The sequence below is a fragment of the Prunus mume genome, linkage group LG7, assembly GCF_029339155.1.
Source record: "Prunus mume cultivar Tortuosa linkage group LG7, ASM2933915v1, whole genome shotgun sequence".
Lineage (NCBI taxonomy): Eukaryota > Viridiplantae > Streptophyta > Magnoliopsida > Rosales > Rosaceae > Prunus > Prunus mume.
Genome location: NC_142704.1, coordinates 262,527 through 278,702, shown reverse-complemented (window position 1 = coordinate 278,702; position 16,176 = coordinate 262,527). Strand labels below are relative to the sequence as shown.

At 39.8% G+C, this 16,176-nt stretch overlaps 1 protein-coding gene, 2 non-coding genes and 1 pseudogene across 3 annotated transcripts; 3 read left to right on the top strand and 1 right to left on the bottom strand.

The window, feature by feature from the left end:
• The first annotated feature begins 2,411 nt into the window (after positions 1 to 2,411).
• Positions 2,412 to 2,518, top strand: LOC148915143 (small nucleolar RNA R71). Its single transcript, XR_016122398.1, has one exon. It is a non-coding gene; the product is annotated as a small nucleolar RNA R71 (small nucleolar RNA).
• Positions 2,519 to 8,224: 5,706 nt separating this feature from the next.
• LOC148915142 (small nucleolar RNA R71) lies at positions 8,225 to 8,331 on the bottom strand. Its single transcript, XR_016122396.1, has one exon. It is a non-coding gene; the product is annotated as a small nucleolar RNA R71 (small nucleolar RNA).
• A 432-nt stretch (positions 8,332 to 8,763) lies between these two features.
• Positions 8,764 to 10,379, top strand: LOC148915141 (uncharacterized). Its single transcript, XM_089041187.1, has 2 exons — positions 8,764 to 9,218; positions 9,266 to 10,379. The coding sequence occupies exons 1-2, from the start codon at positions 8,764 to 8,766 to the stop codon at positions 10,377 to 10,379; spliced, it is 1,569 nt and encodes a 522-aa protein (XP_088897313.1).
• Positions 10,380 to 12,416: 2,037 nt separating this feature from the next.
• On the top strand, positions 12,417 to 13,177 carry LOC148915140 (uncharacterized; annotated as a pseudogene).
• Positions 13,178 to 16,176: the final 2,999 nt, after the last annotated feature.

Sequence of the window (16,176 nt, the reverse complement as noted above, 5' to 3'; positions counted from 1 at the left end):
ATGCAAAAGTGCCAAAAGGACAGGTGAATGTAGTCTTCTCTTGATCTTAGAGCAATCGCAATTTGATTATAACCTGAATATCCATCAAGAAAACAATAATATGAGTGACGACTAATCGCCAAGCATTTGATCAATAAAAGGCATAGGAAAATAATCTTTTCTAGTGTACGAATTCAACTTTCAGTAATCGATGCAAACACGCCAACTAGCTGCAGGTCTCATTTGAACAAGCACTTTATGCTCATTTTTACCATGTGATTCCAATCCTCTTAGGCACTACGTGAATAATGACCCATTTGCTATTCAAATAGGGTATATGATACCCACATCTAGCAACATCAACACTTCTCTACTACTTCCTTCATGTGTGGATTGAGCCTTCTTTGTGGTTCACGAGTTGGTTTCGCTCCCTCCTCCAATAAAATACGATGCATGCACATGGTAGGGCTTATTCCCTTGATATCTGCAATAGACCAACCAATGGCTGATTTGAACTCTTTTAGCACCCTAATTAGCTTCTCTTCTTCCAAAGGGGTGAGGTCGGATGCTATGATAACTGGGAGAGTTTCAAACTCAGCTAGGTAAGCATATTTTAGATGTGATGGAAGTGGTTTAAGCTCAAGTTTTGGAGGTTTAACAATAGATGGGGTCAGATGTGTGGCAGATGGTCCTAATGGCTCTATAAGAGGTGAAAAAGTGGAGGATATGGTTTTAATGCTTCCAAGGCTGCCACCATCTCCATGAGCACTTCTTCATCAAAGTCATCTTGAGATTGACTCAAAACATATTGTAATGGATCATTGGATTGTGCCAGCAAAAACTTAGAAAACAAGTGAATCAAGCACATCAATCGAACAACAATCAAGTGAACTAGAAGGGTGAGAAAGAGATTCAAACACTTTGAATTGTACAGTTTCTCCTAGCACAGTCATGGTGAGAGACCATTTCGCACATCTATGATAGTCTTTGCCGTGGCCATAAAGGGTCTCCCAAGCAAAATAGGTAACTCACGATCATGTATAGGAGCCTCTTCCATGTCCAACACTACAAAATCAGCAGGCAAAATTAGTTTGTCAACTTGAATTAAGATATCTTCCACTATACCTCTTGGATATTTCACCGATCGATCGGCAAGTTGCAATGAAATAGTTGTTGCCTTCAAACCCCCAAACCTAATTGAAGGTACACTGATAGGGCATTAAATTGATGCTCGCCCCAAGTCAAGCATAGCCTTTTCAACTAGCGTGTCTCCAATGGTGATATTGATAGAAAACTGCCCGGATCCTTGAGTTTTGGTGGGAGCTTTCTTTGAAGCACAGCACTCACATTTTCAGACACCATCACCTTTTCATTAGGTCCATACTTCCTCTTATAAGTGTTTAGCTCCTTGAAAATTTCCATATGCTAGCATATTCCTAATGACATCAAGCAAAGGTAAATTAACATTCACTTTACTTAAAATATCAAAAATTTCTTTAAATGACTTCTCCTGCTTGCTTTTGGCAAGTCTTCCAGAAATGGGATTGAGGAGTGTAAGGTTTTTCAGCCTTGTGAAAATTTGGAGCTTCATACGAAGAAGTGGCATTGCTTGGATCTTCATTCGGTTTCTCATGCTCTTCTTGAGTGGGGCCTGCATTCACATGATCAGATTCATTAGTAACTTCATTGCCAACTCTATTATCAATAACCTTACCACTTCTAAGTGTTATGACCGCTGGCCTGCTCTTGGTTCCTTTGAAGTATCACCGTTGGCTTGAAATTTCCGGGTTCTCTTTGACTCAAAGCATCAGCAATCTGACCTAATTGTGTCTCCATTTTGGTTAGAGCAGCTGAATGTTGTTGGAGAGTACTATTGGTAGTTTGCTGGAATTGAAGCGTTGTTCGAGCTAGCATTTTGACAAGATCTTCGCGTAGTGGCAGGCTTTGGTTGGAAATTTTGAAATTGATTGTTATTCTTCCATGAGAGCTGGGATGATCTCTCCAACCAGGGTTATATGTATTAGAGAATGGGTCATTCCTCGGCCTCTGATTGTAAGAATTCATGAGATTTACTTGCTCTTGAACGAATTCGATAAGCCTCACTAGCTGAGCATTGATAAGTAGGATGACCTGGTATGTTGCAAATGGCACACACTCTCAGCTATCTTAGGCGCCATATTGAGCACGTAATCGAGCTTCTTTTCCAAACTAGCCACCTGCAAAGCAAGATCATTATTAGAACTCATTTCATACATTCCAACTCGTTTACCTCTTGTATCTTTGTGTTGAGCATTAGATCCCAACATCTCATAAATGTTATATGACTCTTGCGCATTCTTCTTCTTCAAAGCTCCACCGCTGCATTATCCACAGTTGATTGACATGTTTGGGTTAGTCCATCATAAAAAATTTGCATTTGTAAGTAAAGAGGTAACCCATGATGTGGACATTGGAGCAATAGGCCTTTGAAACGCTCCCAACATTCATTGAAAGGTTCTCCATCATCTTGTTTAAAGTTGAAGATTTGCCCTCTCAACGTAGCTGTCTTTTGAGTTGAGAAAAAACTTCTCCGTAAACTTCTTAGCTACGGCATCCCAAGTGGTGAGCGAACCAAAGCAACGTCATTAGCCAATTCTTTGCTCTATCTTTCAATGTATAAGGAAAAACCCTCATCCTAAGATTTGCTATCACTCACTCCAGCTGCAAAGGTAAACCACTCACAACATTGTAGAATTCCTTAATATGGGATAATGGATCTTCATTAGGTAAACCATAAAAAGAAGGAAGCATGTGAAATGAGAAGATTTGAGTTCATAATTTCTAGCTTGAGGCAGCAAGATGCACGAAGGTGAATTTGGTATAACTGGTTGAGCATAATCTTCCAAAGCTCTGGTTGTCATCGTATTGCCAGCCATCTCTTCTTCTCCGCTGAGTTAGAGTTATCGAAAGAATCTACACTCATTTGGGCTAGAAGAACTATTGTCCTCTTCTATATGGCTAGTCCTGGGCACTAGCTGATACAGAATTTTCAAAAGTGTTGCTCTTTAACTGCGTTCAAGTCTTTGGCCAATTTCAGCAAGTGTATCTGACATATACTACCTGTAAAACAAAAATAAAACAAAATTAGGGTTTGAGAACAAGCAATCACAGAGGACTGAAATCAGTCCCCGGCAACGGCACCAAAAATTTTGTTGTGTTCCTTCCAAGTGCCAATATATGGTTAGAATAATGGTACAAGTAAGGGTGTCGAACCACAGGGACCGATTGGACCTCTATAAATTACAAGTTTTGAAAGAATGCTAACTAAAAGTGAAATGGATGGTATAAATGTATAAATATATGAGTTATCACCACTCCATTTCAGAACTAACTTCGTACGATCCTCAATTGTCCGATTTCATGGACTAATCAATACGGGATTGAGTCCAAAACTTGGGGAACATCATAATATGGTGGGAAGAGTCATTTGGTGCTTTTTGAGTGAAATGCAATGCCTAAAACTATAAAATGCACCAACCACTGCATTTCAAAACGAACTTTGCACGAACTTGGATTGTCCGATTTCATGGACGAATTCATATGAGATTGAGTCGAAAACTTGGGGAAGATCATAATATGGTGGGAGGAGTGATTTGGTGAGTTTTGAGTGAAATGCAATGCCTAAAACAATTCAATGCACCAACCACTCCATTTGGAACGAACTTTGTACGATCCTGAATTGTCCAATTTCATGGACTAATCAATTTGGGATTGAGTCCAAAACTTGGGGAACATCATAATGTTGTGGGAGGAGTTATTTTGTGGGGTTTGAGTGGAATCCAAAGTCTAAAACTATGCAATGAACCAGCCACTCCATTTCATAACGAACTTCGTACAAACCTGAATTGTCAGATTCCATGGACTAATCGAGATAGGATTGAGTCCAAAACTTTGGGAACATCATAATATGGCGGGAGGAGTCATTTGGTGAGTTTTGCGTGAAATCCAATGCCTGAAACAATGCAATGCACCAACCACTCCATTTCATAACGAACTTCGTACGAACCTGAATTGTCCGATTTCATGGACTAATCGATATAGGATTGAGTCCAAAACTTGGGGAACATCATAATGTTGTGGGAGGAGTCATTTGGGGGGTTTTGAGTGAAATCCAAAGACTAAAACTATGCAATGCACCAACCACTCCATTTCAAAACGAACTTTGTACGAAATTGGATTGTCCGATTTCATGGACCAATCGATATGAGATTAAGTCGAAAACAAGGCGAACATCATAATATGGCGGGAGGAGTCATTTGGTGAGTTTTGATTGAAATCCAATGCCTAAAACAATGCAATGCACCAACCACTCCATTTCAGAACGAACTTCGTACGATCCTGAATTGTCCAATTTCGTGGACTAATCGATTTGGGATTCAGTCCAAAACTTGGGGAATATCATAATGTGGTGGGAGGAGTCATTTGGGGGGTTTTGAGTGGAATCCAAAGGCTAAAACTATGCAATGCACCAACCACTCCATTTCATAACGAACTTTGTACGACCCTGAATTGTCCGATTTCATGGACTAATCGATATGGGATTGAGTCCAAAACTTGGAGAACATCATAATATGGTGGGAGGAGTCATTTGGTGTGTTTTGAGTGAAATCCAATGCCTACAACAATGCAATGCACCAACCACTCCATTTCAGAACGAACTTCGTACGATTCTGAATTGTCCGATTTCATGGACTAATCGATTTGGCATTGAGTCCAAAACTTGGGGAACATCATAATATGGTGGGAGGAGTCATTTGGTGGGCTTTGAGTGAAATCCAATGCCTAAAACTATGCAATGCACCAACCACTCCTTTTCATAATGAACTTCGAACGATCCTGAATTGTCCGAGTTCATGGACTAATCGATTTGGGATTAAGTCGAAAACGTGGCGAACATCATAATATGGGGGGATGAGTCATTTGGTGAGTTTTGAGTGAAATCCAATGCCTAAAACTATGTAATGCACCAACCACTCCTTTTCATAACAAACTTCGTACGATCCTGAATTGTCCGATTTCCTGGACTAATCGATTTGGGATTGAGTCGAAAACATGGGGAACATCATAATATGGTGGGAGGAGTCATTTGGTGGTTTTGAGTGAAATCCAATGCCTAAAACTATGCAATGCACCAACCACTCCTTTTCATAACGAACATCGTACGAACTGAATTGTCCGATTTCATGGACTAATCGATATGGGATTGAGTCCAAAACTTGGGGAATATCATAATGTGGTGGGAGGAGTCATTTGGGGGGTTTTGAGTGGAATCCAAAGGCTAAAGCTTTACAATGCACCAACCACTCCATTTCATAACGAACTTTGTACGATCCTGAATTGTCCGATTTCATGGACTAATCGATATGGGATTGAGTCCAAAACTTGGAGAACATCATAATATGGTGGGAGGAGTCATTTGGTGCGTTTTGAGTGAAATCCAATGCCTACAACAATGCAATGCACCAACCACTCCATTTCAGAACGAACTCGTACGATTCTGAATTGTCCGATTTCATGGACTAATCGATTTGGCATTGAGTCGAAAACATGGCGAACGTCATAATATGGGGGGAGGAGTCATTTGGTGAGTTTTGAGTGAAATCCAATGCCTAAAACTATGTAATGCACCAACCACTCCTTTTCATAACAAACTTCGTACGATCCTGAATTGTCCGATTTCATGGTGATAAGGTCATAATTTCACACATTTGCAGGCCTTCTTTGCTTAGTAATTTTGTTTAGCTTCTCTTTATTTTGAGTCTCTTACCTATGTTTATGTGTTTTGTAGGTTAAGACAGCAAGAGATCACATTTGATGCAATCCATGCTTGTTAAGGGCTGATTGGGATAAGAGGAATGTGGGCTTAAAGACAAACCCAATTTGGGCCACACTCCTTGTCAGTCCAGTTTCGTAGGTCATCTTGCAGGCCTCATTTCAGCAACTTACGCAGGTCGGATGAGGAGACATCGTTGATAGAAGTTGTTCCAATGGGTGTCTATTATAACATATCCAAATTGCAGCCCAATTGGATAAATCTGGAGCCCTTAGCACGTCAAAGACTGAACCAAGGTCACAGAAATGTCATGATTGGCTGCCATCACATCTACATCCCTAGAGCCATGTGCTCAGCATGGGCAGCCATACATGGGAGTCAAATCAGCTCAGGAACTCAGAAAGATGAACAAAAGTCAAGCTTTCCATAAAGACACCATACCAAAGCATGGGCAGCTGGAGCAAGTGGCAAGCATGGGGAAGGTATGAGCAGTTGGGAGCAGCTAAGAGAGGTGTGCTTCACCAGCCAAAGGGAGGACGAAATTTCTCTCTATAAATAGAGAGCTGCTCACTCATTCAAGGGATATAGGCAGACACACACATTCACTTCATCCATTACTCTCAAACACACATTCAGATTCACCACAAAGAGAGAAGAGAGCTGGAGCTGTCCTGGGAATTCCTTGCTGCCATCATCTAGTTCTTCTCCTCTCTTTATCCTATCTATGTATTTCTTATTTTCTGTACTCATAGTTATGTCTAACTAACCCATTTAGTTAGGGCTTAGGATGAAGCCCTAGTCATGAATATTCAATGTTATGGATGATTTTATAGTTAATTGATTTCCTTGCTTTCATTACCAAGTTGTTAATCTCTAGTTTATTATGTGCTTGATGTATGTTTTCTTGGAGTAGCTAACTAAGATTTTATGCATCTAGCACAGGTTGGGAAGGGGTTTAGATTCACCAATTCTACTCTCCTTTCACAAGCAACAAATGAATGGCCTAAGAATCATTCAAGGGGTTAATAACCATAGGTTGACTAGGACAGATACCATGTTCTAGGACTTGTGTGATTATCATATTCTCAAGAAGCTTAATGACTCTTGTATGCTTTATTCTAAGTAGATACCATGCTTAGGTTGCATATTAGAGATCACGTGTTGTGTAGATACCATGCATAATCACATGCCTTAGGAGAATCATGCATCCTGCACCTAGATACCATAGGCTTGTATGCGATAATCTATTGTTGATGAAGCTTTAGTCAATTTCTATGCATTCATAACTTGGATAGGAAGACTAGTGGTAGATTCCAAGGCTCTAACACCTCTCAATCTTTGTTTCACAACTTTTTGATTGCCGCCAGTGTTTACTGAGCACTTTCATTTCACGTTCTTCTTTTCATTTCAACAACAAAACCCCCCATTTCGAGTGCGTGTGTGGTGCTAGGATTCTGTCCTAGACCTTGAGTAATTAGCAAGAGGCATTGTTGAATTTGACCTTTGCCTTTAGCTAGTTAGTCAGTTTCTTTGTTCTATGTTTTCTAGCATTCTAAGTAATTTAGCTTGGAACCAAGTTACCATTCTCTGTGGGATCGACCTCGATTTACAAAGCTATACTATAAACGGTTCGTGCACTTGCGAGAATTAAAGTTGCTGTTTTTAATAACTCATTTTAGTTGTTAGGAATTGAATCAACAAGTTTTTGGCGCCGTTGCCGGGGAACCGTAACGTTGGTGCTATAGTTAGATTACTTTGATTGTTTTGTTTTTGGTTGTTTCATTTGTTTTTTTCGTTGGTTTTTCTTTTAGTATTCAGTTTTTGTATTTAGTTGTTATCTCCATTGAAAGCACTGAATTGAGTTCCTTGGTGTGTGCATGTCCGAATCGACCAAGAGTAAAGTTCACTGAGCCACTTTCACCAAGAACCGCATTTACGTGCTGGTTTGAGGAGGAATTATAGTTCTTCAAGTGCTGATTCTAAAAGTTCCGAATCTGAAGGTTCAAGCACGATGGCAGAGATTCCGAACACCAACAATAATGTTGAAGGAGGTGGTGCGCTTGTTTCCAACCTCGGAAACCCTGCGTGAGTTTTCCATTCCCAAAGTCACCGATCAACCTTCGTGCATCGTCTATCCTCAACTCACAAAGTTGATGGTTTGAGCTTAAAAGTGGTATGATTCATCTTCTTCCAACTTATTATGGTAATACCACTGAGGATCCTTACATGCATATTAAGCAATTCTTTGAAATATGTGCTACAATCAAAATTCATGGCCTTGATGATGAGCAGATTAAGATGAGGCTATTCCCATTCAGTTTAAAAGATAAGGCTAAGTCTTGGTTATACTCTTTGCCTAATGCTTCAATTCATGCTTGGGAAGAGCTTTCTAATAAGTTTTTGCAGAAATTCTTTCCGGCTCAAAAGACTAACAAGATTAGAAAGGAAATCCTTGGTTTCACACAAAAGGAAGGAGAAGCTTTTCATGAATGTTGGGAGAGGTACAAGGAGATGATAAGTTCTTGCCCACACCACAACATAGAGAGTTGGATGCAAATGCAATCTTTCTATGAAGGTTTGCTTGATTCCGAAAGGATGATGGTAGATGCAACAAGTGGAGAAGGATTGATGAACAAAACAGCAGAGGAGGCTTTTACTCTCTTTGAATCCTTGAGTGCTAACTCTCAACAATGGAGCCACAATAAAGGAAGAGGAGCTCCTATGAAAGTGTGGTCTCTGAGGTAAGTACTAATAATGAGATTGCTGCAAAACTTGATGTTATGTGTTCTTTGCTTCAACAGCAGTGACTGGCCTCTAGGAAACAAAGTGGAAGTTCAAGACCAATCTTTTGCAGAGCACATGCTAGAACAAGCAAATGCCCTTCAAGCAAGGAATCCTAATAATGATCCTTACTCAAACACGCATAATCCGGTGGAGAAATCATCCTAATTTCAAGTGGAGCAATAACTCAAATGTGCAACAATCTCAAGGACCTGCCCGAGGATTTCAAATACAACAAAAGGCAATTTCAGCAAGCTCCCCAACAAGTGCAAGAGCAAAGGGGTGATCAAATGGGAGAATTGCAAGACATGTTCAAGAAGTTCATGGGGCAACAGATGCAAACCAATCAGAATCTTCAAAATGCAGTGAACAAACTAGAAGTGCAAGTTGGGCAGATTGCATCCTCCGTGAGCAATAGGGCATCCGGAACATTTCCAAGCCAAACAGAGGTGAATCCAAGGCATCAAGAGCATGCTAAAGCAGTGCACATCTTGAGAAGTGGTAAACAAGTTGATAACAAGGTTGGAGATGTCAACGAAGAGCAAGAAGATGGAGTAAACGTGGAGATCATTCAGCCACCACATAAGCAGCCCACAGCTTCGACAAACAGTCCCTCAATCCTTCTAGAAAGAGCACAAACCCTAAGGTATCATCTAATGCTAATCAAGTTCCAATTTCAACTAATGCTTTTAGGCCTATTGCACCCTTTCCCAGCAGGTTATCAAAGTCAAAGAAAGATCAAGGCTTGGATGAGATAATGGAAACATTCAAGAAGGTGCAAATCAACATCCCATTGCTCAATGCCATTGCTCAGATTCCAAAGTATACAAAATTTTTGAAGGATCTATGCACTAACAAGAGGAGATTCAAAGAGCATGAACAAGTTGTATTGAGTGAAGAGGTAAGTGCAGTGTTACAAAGAAAGCTACCTCCAAAGCTAAAGGATCCAGGTTCATTTTCTATACCTTGTATAGTTGGTGATTTTAAGTTTCAAAAAGCTTTGCTTGATCTTGGTGCTTCTATAAACCTTATGCCATATCATGTTTATGAAAAACTTAACCTTGGTGAGTTGCAAGCCACATCTATGAGCATTCAATTGGCAGATAGAACTATTAGGTACCCTAAGGGTATTCTAGAAGATGTTTTGGTGAAAGTGGAAGAGCTAATTTTGCCAGCAGATTTCTTGGTGTTGGAAATGGAAGAAGCACCAATTCATGACAATCAGTTACCACTCATTCTAGGTCGGCCATTCATGGCAACTGCCGGTGCTATTATTGATGTGAAGAAGGGTACATTGACTATGAACGTGTTTGATGAGACAATAGCATTCAAAGTGTTTGAAGCCTCCAAGTTTCCAAGTGATGAGCATGAACTTTTCCAGCTTGATGCAATTGATACTATGGTGAAAGAAGCACTGCCAATGAGTTATTTGGAGCCCATTGAAGCATGCATCACACAAAGCATAAGGAAAGAAGAAGCGGACAGCTTAGAGGCTGTGATCTCTCCTTTACTTTTTGAGCTTGTTTGCAGCATGGATAGCTACATAGAAGTTGGAAAGAGGTATGCAAACCAATTTGAATCATTACCCCCACCTACTAATAAGGTTTTACCTTCTATTGTGCAGGCACCAGAGTTGGAATTAAAGCAATTGCCAAAACACCTTAAATATGCTTATTTAGGTGAAAATGAGACTCTACCTGTTATCATTGCCTCACACCTCGAACCAAATGATGAGAAGAAGCTTTTGAGAGTTCTAAAAGAGCACAAAACGCAATTGGGTGGAGCATTGCAGATATCAAAGGCATAAGTCCAACACTATGCATGCACAAGATATTATTGGAAGACAACGCAATGCCTAAGAGGGATGCCCAAAGACGTCTCAATCCAAACATGAAGGAGGTGGTAAGGAAAGAGGTAATGAAGCTTTTAGATGTTGGTATTATTTACCCTATATCTGATAGTAAATGGGTGAGCCCAGTGCAAGTTGTCCCCTAAAAAGTCGTATCACAGTGGTGAAGAATGAAGCAAATGAGCTTGTACCTACACGGGTGACCACGGCTAGAGAGTTTGCATTGATTATAGGAAGCTCAACACAGCAACAAGCAAAGATCACTTCCTCTTCCATTCATTGATCGATGCTTGAGAGATTGGCTGGCCATAGCCACTATTGCTTCCTTGATGGATATTCAGCTACAACCAAATCGCCATAGCCCCAGAGGATCAAGAGAAGACGACCTTCACATGTCCCTTTGGCACTTTCGCTTATAGGAGGATGCCTTTTGGTCTCTGTAACGCCCCAGCCACTTTTCAAAGGTGCATGATGAGCATTTTTTCCGACATGGTAGAAAGGTTCATTGAGGTATTCATGGATGACTTCTCTGTCTTTGGTGATTCTTTTGATCAATGCTTGCATAACTTATCTAAGGTGTTGGCTAGATGTGAACAGACTAACCTTGTGCTTAATTGGGAAAAATGTCATTTTATGGTTAACCAAGGCATAGTTCTTGGTCATGTCATCTCTAGTAAAGGAATCGAGGTAGATAAAGCTAAGATTGATTTGATTGCCTCCATGCCTTCACCTACTTCAGTCAAAGAAGTACGTTCTTTCCTTGGCCATGCAGGTTTCTATAGGCGTTTCATTAAGGAATTTTCTAAGATTTGAGGCCTTTGTGAAATCTTCTTGCCAAGGACATGAGTTTTGTCTTTGATCAAAACTGTGAGAATGCTTTCAATGCTTTGAAGAAGATGCTCACAACTGCCCCAATCATTATACCACCAGATTGGAGCTTGCCTTTTGAATTGATGTGTGACGCCTCGACTATGCCGTTGGAGCTATTTTGGGACAGCGAGTTGATAAGAAGCCACATGCCATCTACTATGCTAGTAGAACCCTCAACGATGCCCAACTCAACTATTCCACCACAGAGAAGGAGTTATTAGCTGTCATATTTGCTTTAGAGAAGTTCAGATCATATTTGATTACTAACAAGGTTATTGTTTACACTGATCATGCAGCATTAAAATACTTGTTAGCCAAGAAGGATGCCAAGCCACGACTCATTAGATGGATTCTCTTGTTGCAAGAGTTTGACTTGGAGATAAAAGATAAGAAGGAAGTGAGAATGTCGTGGTGATCACTTGAGTAGATTGGTACATGTATCTAGCGAAGAGGAGGATTCATTGCCATTGCGTGAAAGCTTCCCTGATGAGCAACTCTTCTCCATTTGTGCTTTGAATTCCCTCAATCCATTGCCTTGGTTTGCTGATATTGTTAACTATTTGTGCACTAATGAACTCCTACATGGTTATCTACGCCCAACGTGACAAGCTTAGGAAGCAAGCAAGATACTACTTTTGGGATGATCCATATCTATTCAAGCATTGCCCCTACCAAGTAATTCAAGGTGTGTGCCTGAAGGTGATTTTAAGAGCATTCTAGAGTTTTGTCACTCCCATGCATGCGGAGGCCATTTTGGAGCAAAGAAGACTGCCAGCAAAGTGCTACAATCGTTTCTTTTGGCCTACCCTTTTTAAGGATGCTTATGCTTTTGTGCTTCATGTGATAGATGCCAACGGATGGGTAATTTAGATGCTAGAAATCAGATGCCTCTCACTAATATCTTAATCATTGATATATTTGATGTTTGGGGAATTGATTTCATGGGCCCTTTTCCTACCTCTTATGGATTTGAATATATATTAGTTGCTGTCGATTATGTTTCCAAATGGGTGGAAGCCATTGCCACTAGAACTAATGATGCTAAGGTTGTGATGGTTTTCTCAAAGGAAATATTTTTACAAGGTTTGGCACACCTAGAGCAATCATTAGTGATGGTGGCTCCACTTTGTTAACCAAGCTTTTGCAGCACTCTTGAAGAAATATGGAATCACGCATAAGGTGGCAACACCTATCATCCTCAAACTAGTGGGCAAGTTGAGATAAGCAATAGGAGATTAAGCACATACTTGAAAAGACAGTGAACACCACAAGGAAGGATTGGTCCATGCGTTTGGATGATGCACTGTGGGCTTATAGGACTGCTTATAAGACTCCTATAGGTATGTCTCCATATAGGCTTGTTTTCGGTAAACCTTGTCACTTACCATTGGAGCTTGAGCACAGAGCTTATTGGGCAATCAAGGCCTTCAATTTTGATATGAAAGCTGCTGGTGAGAAGAGGAGGCTTCAACTCAATGAGTTGGAGGAGTTGCGACATGAAGCTTATGAGAACGCTAAGCTTTACAAGGAGAAAACAAAGCAATATCATGACAAGAAAATTCTTAGGAAGACGTTTGAGAAAGGGCAGAAGGTTCTCCTATTCAATTCACGCCTTAAGCTCTTCCAGGTAAGCTTCGTTCTCGTGGATTGGCCCTTTTGTTATTACTAATGTGTTTGATCATGGCGCAGTGGAGATTCAAAATATTAAGGATGGCAGCACCTTCAAGGTGAACGGACATCGGTTGAAACCTTACTTTGATGCCAACTTTGATGCCAATATTGAGTCTCAAGCACTCAAGGAGCCTCCACCACTCTCTTGAAGCTCACCAGTGTTTGGATGTCTGGCTGAAGACATAAAACTTAGCGCTTCTTGGGAGGCAACCCAAGGTGACGAGAGAAGATAGAATATGCGAGGAAGCTTGCTTGAGTCCTAATTGCCTCAAAGGGGAGTTTTTCTGAACTCTAACCTTTGGTTATGTCTTTCCCTTATCTTCTTTCCTTTCATTTATGAGGCATTGCTTTTTCTTACACTCTAGACATTGAGGACAATGTTTCATTTAAGTTTGGGGGGAAGGATTTAGTTATGTTGTTTCAAATTGTCAAATTTTAAAAATTTTAAAATTTTGAGTGTGTCTAATGTCTAAAAACGCAGGATTTTGTGTCTTGTGTCTTGTCTTGTTATCCTTCCAAACACCTATGATAAGACTTGGATCTAATACTAATATGGTTTCTCAGAGATTGATAGTCATTGTTTAAGGACTTTGTGTGGTTCTGAGTTAACTCTGTCTTGCATGCCATCCTTGCATTTATTGAGCACTTTTGAGTTAGTCCAATTTCTTGTTACTTGGAGATGTTATGCAATTCTACTTATCTCATGATCTTGGTTTCAGTACTCTAGAACTTATTTGAATATCTCTTGAGACATTTTGTTGCCATACAATGCTTAGGAAGTGATTTAGGCCATGTTTGAACCGTTTGAGCTTTTCTAACCATCCTCTACACATATTCAACCATACTCAACCCATTTGAGCTCAAGTTAAGCCTTTCTTTGTGTAAACCATTCCTACCATAATGAACCTCTGTTTTCTTATTCTTACTTATTCTATGAGCAATTAAAGTTATCTTCAAAAAAGAGTTATAAAGAATGCAAGGTTTTTAGAGCAAAAGTGAATCATTAGTGCCATAACCCAAGTATTGAAAAGAAATAAGTTTGGGGGTATTGGTAACTAATCAAAAGAGGTAATGAAGTGTGACCAATGTAGTCACGACCCTAGGGTGTTATAAAAGAGAAGATCATGGTGATCTAGGGTAAAGAGCCACAAAATTAGGCCAAATAAACAGATATGAAGGTGTTGAAATTATGTTGAAAATCTGCTCATGTATGTGTTCCTTACTTGTTACAAAGTTCAGTAATCTCTTATGCTCTTACCTATGCTTTAATTATGCTCAAAATATTGTATATCTCATATCCCTTCTTTCGTTCAACCACTACCCTAAACCTCATTACTACCCTTGTAAAGTCCTTTTGATCCTTGGTGTTGCATGGTATTATGTGGAGAGAAGATTGGATAATGAGCTTATGGGGTTCGGAATTTTTGATTTTGCTCTAAGTGTGTGCGCATGTACTTATTTGAGTTGCAGGTGTTGTTCTGATTTGGCATTCACACACTACACTTAAGGATGTCATTGTGAGCCTTGGTTACCCTTGAATCATGTGTGGAACTTAGATTGTGATTGTTGTGTTTCTTTGGAACCATATATTTCGGTGATTCTTTGAGGATATTGTTTGGAAGGCTAGCAGCTTATTTCCTGTTTTCTAAATGGTATTTTTCCTTTGTTTTGCTTGAGGACTAGCAAAATCTAAGTTTGGGGGTATTTGATAAGGTCATAATTTCACACATTTGCATGCCTTCTTTGCTTAGTAATTTTGTTTAGCTTCTCTTTATTTTGAGTCTCTTACCTATGTTTGTGTGTTTTGTAGGTTAAGACAGCAAGAGATCACATTTGATGCAATCCATGCTTGTTAAGGGCTGATTGGGATAAGAGGAATATGGGCTTAAAGACAAACCCAATTTGGGCCACACTCCTTGTCAGTCCAGTTTCGTAGGTCATCTTTCAGGCCTCATTTCAGCAACTTACACAGGTCGGATGAGGAGACATCCTTGATAGAAGTTGTTCCAATGGGTGTCTATTATAACATATCCAAATTTCAGCCCAATTGGATAAATCTGGAGCCCTTAGCACGTCAAAGACTGAACCAAGGTCACAGAAATGTCATGATTGGCTGCCATCACATCTACATCCCTAGAGCCATGTGCTCAGCATGGGCAGCCATACATGGGAGTCAAATCAGCTCAGGAACTCAGAAAGATGAACAAAAGTCAAGCTTTGCATAAAGACACCATACCAAAGCATGGGCAGCTGGAGCAAGTGGCAAGAATAGCAGAAGGGAGCAGTTGGGAGCAGCTAAGAGAGGTGTGCTTCACCAGCTGTTGTTAAAATGTTAACTCGCAATTATGGGCCAATTAGTAATATAGCAAGACAAGTACGAGGTCGTACCCACGAGGACTGAGAAGTTAAAATTAGTTATGTACTTAGATTACCAAATTCAAGAAAGTAGGAGGTTAAGTCTAAAATAGAATTTAAACCAAGAGTGATTGTAATTGTTGAACAAATGAGGCAAAACGAAATTTCAAACAAAAGCAAAGTGAGCAAATGTAACAAAGAGTGTTTTTGTGGGCTGGAAAACAGATTGGGAGACTAGGGCATTCGATTCACCATAACAATTCAATTCTAGGTTATAAGGAGTCAAGTGACAAGTCTAATTCAGATTCAAAGATTGATTCTAGCTAAAGTGTGATTAGGCCATGGTGTCTGGTCCTAACCTTGTGTTCCTAATTCCCTAACTTGATCATTTGTTGTCTAACCTAAATTAAGCATTAGGAACTCATTAAGTATAGAAGAACAATTTAAACAACCAAGCATGTATCTAATCCATTTGTGAATGTCCATACATACTTTTCTTATTTATAGTTCAATTCGAATCAAAGCATGGTGTCTACTCTTGATTCAAACCAAGATAGCTAATATACAAGTTCTAATGGTGATCAATCATCCAAACAAGCATATTAACTGATAAGCATAATGAATAAGAACATGAATCATGAATCAAACTTGAAACTCAAAACTTCAACTTATAAACCCAGAATATTCATGTTAGGTTACATCGAAGTCCTAGTTATGAATTTAGCTACTCATAATGGAAATGAAACTTAAACAGAAATGAGAAACATAATGAATGTAATAAGAGTGGAAACCCATTTCGAAGTTACTTGTGGTGTCAAGGCTTCTCAAGTGCTTCTCACACCTAATGTGCTCCAAGAGC